The 6,471-nt window shown below is 46.7% G+C and overlaps 1 protein-coding gene across 2 annotated transcripts; it reads left to right on the top strand.

The window, feature by feature from the left end:
- LOC136493399 (pentatricopeptide repeat-containing protein At2g15630, mitochondrial-like) lies at positions 1–5,739 on the top strand. 2 transcript variants are annotated; one of them, XM_066489482.1, is made up of 3 exons: positions 1–1,994; positions 4,169–4,333; positions 5,636–5,739. In XM_066489482.1, exon 1 carries the CDS (start codon positions 77–79, stop codon positions 1,649–1,651), a length of 1,575 nt encoding a protein of 524 aa, XP_066345579.1. In that variant the 5' UTR covers positions 1–76; the 3' UTR covers positions 1,652–1,994; positions 4,169–4,333; positions 5,636–5,739. The 2 variants fall into 2 exon arrangements, with proteins under 2 accessions (XP_066345579.1, XP_066345578.1); XM_066489481.1 differs by lacking the exons at positions 4,169–4,333; positions 5,636–5,739 and adding an exon at positions 2,857–3,175.
- The last annotated feature ends 732 nt before the right edge of the window (positions 5,740–6,471 follow it).

Here is a 6,471-nt window from a genome sequence, read left to right as displayed (position 1 = left end):
GTCCGACTCCGACGGTCCGGCCCCTACGGCGCGCCCGTTACTCCGTTAGTCGCTAGAGGCTCTCCACTCCGCCTCCATGGCGCCGCCCACCTCCCCCGCCGCCGTGGCGACTGCTGCCCGCGCGTCTCCGACGCCGGCCGCTGCGCTCGCGCTCTTCAAGTCGGCGCTTTCCGCGGACCGTGCCCTGTGCCCGCTTTCCGTTCTCCCGCACCTCGCCGCGTCCCCGTCGCTGCCGCACCTCCTCCTCACCGCCTCCGCCGCCGCGCGCCCCCACGCCACCTCCCTCCGCCTCTACGCGCGGCTCAAGTCTCTCTCCGTCCCCATCCCCGTCGCCTCGCTCCACCCGCTGCTCTCCTCCCTCCCCTCCGCCCCGGCCTTCGCCCTCTTCGCCGACATCTACCGCCTCCGCCTGCCGCTCTGCACCACCACCTTCAACATCATGCTCCGCCACCTCTGCGCCACGGGGAAGCCCGTGTGCGCGCTCGAGCTGCTCCGCCAGATGCCCCGCCCCAACGCCGTCACCTACAACACCGTCATAGCCGGGTTCTGCGCGCGCGGCCGTGTCCAGGCGGCTCTGGAGGTCATGCGCGAGATGCGGGAGCGCGGAGGGATTGCTCCCGACAAGTACACCTATGCCACGCTGATCTCTGGGTGGTGCAAGATCGGTCGAACAGAGGACGCCGCCAAGGTGTTCGACGAAATGCTGACTAAGGGAGAGGTGGCGCCATCTGCGGTGATGTACAACGCATTGATCGGTGGCTACTGTGACAGGGGCAAACTGGATGTGGCTCTGCAATACCGGGAGGATATGGTACAGCGGGGGGTTGCCATGACGGTTGCTACATACAATTTACTTGTGCACGCGTTGTTCATGGTTGGACGTGCATCAGATGCTTATGCTGTGCTTGAGGAGATGCAGAGGAATGGTCTTTACCCAGACGTGTTCACTTATAACATACTAATCAATGGGTATTGCAAAGAGGGCAATGAGAAGAAAGCATTGGAGTTGTTTGAGGTGATGTCTCGGAAAGGGGTGCGTGCAACTGCAGTGACCTACACGTCGTTGATATATGCTTTCTCCAGGAAAGGGCAAGTTCAAGAGACGGATAGGTTATTTAAAGTGGCTGTGAAGAAGGGCATCAGGCCTGATGTTGTCATGTACAATGCTCTGATCAATAGCCACTGCACAGGTGGAGATATGGAAAGAGCATATGAGATCACGGCAGAGATGGAGAAGAAGAGGATCCCCCCGGATGATGTGACATACAATACACTGATGAGGGGGTTTTGCTTGCTTGGGCGGCTTGATGAAGCTCGCAGGCTCATTGATGAGATGACAAAGAGGGGTATCCAGCCAGACCTTGTCACCTATAACACGCTGATCAGCGGCTATAGCATGAAGGGTGACATAAAGGACGCTTTGAGAGTCCGGGATGAGATGTTGGATAAGGGGTTCAATCCAACACTTTTGACATATAATGCGCTTATACAGGGGTTGTGCAAGAATGGACAGGGAGATGACGCTGAGAACCTGTTGAAAGAGATGGTGGGGAAGGGCATCACCCCAGATGACAGCACATATATCTCCCTGATTGAGGGACTTACCACTGAAGATGAGCGAATGGCTGCGGCAGATGATGCAAAAGCTTGAGCTTGCTAGGAAGCAGAGCATAAGCTCATTGTTCGCAGTGGACCAAGGACTTGTTTGTCCAACATATGCTGGATTACAGTAGCATTTTACAACGCCATAGCATTTCCTGACAGAAGTAGTGAGTACAAGTTGTACGTTTCATGATTAGCAGCATTGGCAATGAGGGCCAGATGACACTAGCATTTTGTGCACCAGTGGCCCTTAACAAAGTTGTAGGCCTTTGTCAATAGTGCTTTCAGTCAATCTGTGACGAGTACCTGTAAACATTAAGGATGAATGAAAAAGGCATACTTGATTTTCTGAAGATTTTGAACAATAGCAAGTGAAGTCTCCTTTCAATCTGGTTAGATTACAACTCATCTTGTTTATTTTTTGTTTGTCTGTTCCCTACGTTCATATATTCTACTCCCTCTATTCCAAATTGTAAGTTGTTTTGGCTTTTCTAGGTGCATAGTAAAGCTTATGAATCTAGAAAAGCCAAAACGACTTACAATTTGGAATAGAGGGAGTATTAATCTGATTATATTAAAAGTGACAATTGTGACTCGCTGCTAATGAGTTGAGCAAGGTGAATCTTAACAATCTGTCTTGTCCAAAAAAGTGGCAAGCAGAGTAATTGTAATCACAGTATCGTACCCCTCCATTTGACAGTCATTGACAGCATCATATTGTCTGCACTTTGTGTGGTCCTAGCCCCTTTCTGTTTATATAAAGTATAAACTGAAGAACCAAAATGAAAGGTTTCTACGGTTCTGATACGGTGATACCTCTGGTTTCTGTGGGTTTGCTGGTGTCTGGTTGACTGCTATCTGGGGTTTAGTTCTGACTTCTGCATTATTTCCTGTTTGGACGAATTACTGGCATAGTCTATGTACATAAGCGATTCATGCCATGGGCATTGGTTAATGATACTCACCAGTCAGTACTCAGTATCCTCTGTCCTCCCTCTGAAGCGCAAAGCTACAGGCTGAAGCCTTAGTTTTGGCTCATGATTTCTTTATCGAACTGCACAGTTGAGGTAGTCGTGTGTTTATTTGAACTTGCCGTCAAGTGCTTCTCATCTAAAGCCATAACTAAATGAATGGCTGCATATGAAAAGAGGTAACTTACGGTTGACTGAACCATGTACCGCGCACAAATTGATAAGATGCCTTTTTGTTTCCTTGTATTCAAAGAATCATCTGCATTATTGCAAATCTATGCAGCTATGGGGACATTGGACATGCAAAGAAATGGTCCACCAAAACACCTGGTCGTGTCATAGCCTAGCACTAACTGGAAATCATGGCGAGATTTCGCAACAAAAGTGTGCTTAGACATGGCCTATCCTTGGAGAGAAATGGGGGAAGGATTGGTGGCCAGAAAGGCGCCCTGGGTGTCCACATCTACTATTATTGGCTGTTTGGTCAAATTTTTAGGCTGGGATCACATCGTGCACGCTGTTCCTTTTGTTTTGTTCTGATTTATGTACCAATTCAAATGCCATTACCTCTTTGATTAATCTCCAGTCACTGCTTAAGATACTCAGATGTGTGTTCATTCCTGGCCTTGTAAAGATCGCTCTCTTATGGAGCCTCTGCTCATTGTGACTTGTCTTCCTTGTTTCCGCCGTGGAGGCGCTTATCTGCTTATGCATTTGTTGCATTTCTGCGCCAGGGTATAGCCGGCGATGGCGACGGTGTATCTCCTACATATAACTAAAAAGAACAAAAGTAAGACAATTGTTTGGTGCGACTTTTTTTTTTGGGGTCGCTCTTCCCTCCCGTCCGTGCGTTCCGCGTCGCGCGACGATATGGGAACGCGGCGTCGGTCTGCCCCATGCGACGACGACGCTCGCGCGTCCCTCCCTCCCCCGTGCGACAATTCCTCCAGTAAAAGTGGAAGCAAATCGTTCAAACAACGCAGGAATCAATAAGTCAATCAATCGCATGCCTGCTATCCGTGCCCACGCCCTCTCGAAGTCGCGACTACCGTCGGCCTCGTAAAGTCACTATCCGCACCACGCCCTTCGCAGGAACCACCGTCGCCTGCCGCCGTCGAGTGAGACACGAGGAGCAAGGATCTCATCCTCGCACCACGCACGCCCTCTTCACGCACGACGCCGACGCCCGGCCCCGCTGCCCTCCCCCACCGGGACTCCCTCCGTGCCTCCCTCTGGCCGCCCTCCGCGCCGCACGGGGCGGCACCCTCCGGCTCACCCTCCCGTTCGCCACCGCCCCCACGGAAGCGAGGAGCGAGGAGGTGCCGACCGCCCCCGCAAGGCGCCCGTCCATCGGCACCACTGCACTGGCCGACGGCCAGTCCAGCAGGGTCGTGGTGCCCTGTGGCCTACTGGCCTCTCATGAGTGCTTGTTCTTCTGCATTCCACTACTTTCTCCCAATTCCCAAATCTCATTCTCAGTGTTAGGGTTTGGACATCATTAGAGAAGAAGGAAGATTGAACTGTAAAGGCTTAGGGATTTGTGGATATGTCATCTGTAAGCATATAATTGAATGGAATCTGTTGTTATTTTTCAGGAATCTATTGTATTATCACATCACCACGGAACAACGCCCATGCTCGTCGCCCTGGTCAACTAGGGACTCAGCGACCTGATAGATGGTGTCTCAGTCGCCAATCACCATAGCAGCAGCACATCACAGGAAAGAATTGATCGAACTGCAATTCTGTATTACGCAAAGGTGATGTGTGCTATTGCTTGTTTTAATCAGGAATGCAGCAGCATGTGTGCCAATAATCAGTTCCCACGCATAACCACTGATCTGTCCCCTGGTATTTGTTTCATGGACAACCACTAATTTGTTCTTGGTATCCCCTAATCTCACGGGCATTATCAAAGGCGCCACATGCCCAGAAAATTTCCATATGACTGCTATCTATTGAGTTCATGGCATTTTTCATTTTGTTCTTAATTCATGTCATTAGCCATAAAAAAGGTTATACAGTACTCTATGCAAGTAGTATGATATGCTTATCTTGTTTAGCACTTGTGAATTTTTGGTAATAAACTTTCAAATATTATCTAAAGATGGCTCAACCTTCTTTCTCTCGTAGACTGATGCCAATAATTGTTGATGGTTATTTCAGGGTAGTGGCTGTGGATAGACATTTAAGGTAGCAAGTCTAATATTTTGTGTCTATGGCAAGTTATGGAATAATAATGTTATATGGAACAAAAAATTGATAAACCTTTTACTTTATATTAGGTGTGTTTCATGTTCTGATGGAGCAAAGAGTCGATTTTAGAAAAGTAGTGGTAGCAAACCAGTGCTGAACCACATTTCATGCTTTTCTTTGTGTTTTTTTTTGGTAATTGTGATTTGCTTTGATTATTCTGAAGTTAGCCAATCCAGTAAGCGAGTCCTATTAATGGCTTTGTGATGGACCAATACAAGTTGGTAACAAACCTTAGAATATACTCAGCACACCAGCGAGGACTCAACATCTGATTACTAAACCAATGATGTTGTGACATTGGTCACTTAGATATTTGTCAAACAATAAGTATTACCCAGACTAAAATAATACAGAATTTAAACTAAATTGATTTTATTTGGTTGACGACTTGGGTTTACGCCATTAGAACACAAGGGTCAAGAGCTCAGGGCTGCAAAGGACTTGGATGTGGCTCAAATTTTCTGCATTGGCTTACAATTATTATCATGTAAACGTGTTTTTGAGCTTTCCTTTGAAGGATATCTCATGGTTGTGTTGCATATTCATAATATAAGTATTTGTGATATACTGCTTGCCAACGCCCACCAGGTATTCGCACCCCTTCTCTTCCCTTCCTTCTGTCTAAATCCGAGCAGCGAGCACTCGAACACTATTTGGATCTGATCTAATTAAAGTTTATATATGTATTTTCCTAATGAATATGATTTTTTTTCAAAAATTATTGGGTGTACATGTGTACACCATGTTCTTTACCGGGTCTGCCCTTGGTTGTGATGATTGGTTGATATATTTGTTGATTCTTTCAGGTTCATAGATGGCAGAGACGATGTTCATCCCCTCTTTAGAAGGGATGGAGCATGTCAAGGAAGGAGAACAGGGTCATTCTAACCAAGCCCTTCCTTGATGTCTGCAAGCAAATCTTGCCTGTCCTGGGTAACTCATCTACTTCGCTGTCAGCTGCATATAAACTTGGAGTTTTGGATTGTTGCAAACAGTTCTGTGTTCCTTTATGCTTGTTTGGGATGAAATATGCAGGGCACATTAGTACTCATTTTGGTTCTTTTATTTAGTTAAATTAGATGAAAAAAATTAAAATAGTTGACATTGGTTTTATGAATGAAATTTATTTGCACTTTAACTGGACAAACAACCATCATAAGCAAGTGCCGCAAGCACGTGGTTATCACAGAGGTTCACATTCTTTGTTTAGATTGTGACAATGAAGATTGCTAATTATTTTCTTTTGTAAAATTATTTGCCACAATTTTGGTCCATCCTTATATTTGATGCTTCATTTGTCATAGCCTTGTGATGTCTAAGTGTATTCAAACTAATCTTTGGCCAACTTAATGTAGGTGTTGGCAGCTCTTGATATTGTTCGTCAAGGTGTTGATGTTATGCTAAGGAAGTAGCTAATTTCAGTCCTTGATGCCGAGCTTGGTCCTAACTCCTGACTGGTCCTCCAAGTTGAGGAGTTTTGACTATGAACGGCTAGCTGCAGCTAGCATCGTGAAAGGATCAAGATGCCCAAGAGGAGGTGAATTGGGCTAATTCTAAAATTCTTTGCAATAATTAAACCCTACACTTAGCCCACTTCACCTCTTGTGCCTAGAAAGTATTTCTAATGTTCTACCGCATAAAA

The sequence above is a fragment of the Miscanthus floridulus genome, chromosome 11 (genome assembly GCF_019320115.1).
Source record: "Miscanthus floridulus cultivar M001 chromosome 11, ASM1932011v1, whole genome shotgun sequence".
NCBI lineage: Eukaryota > Viridiplantae > Streptophyta > Magnoliopsida > Poales > Poaceae > Miscanthus > Miscanthus floridulus.
The sequence above is the reverse complement of the archived record's forward strand: the minus strand, read 5'-3'. Positions and strand labels throughout refer to the sequence as shown.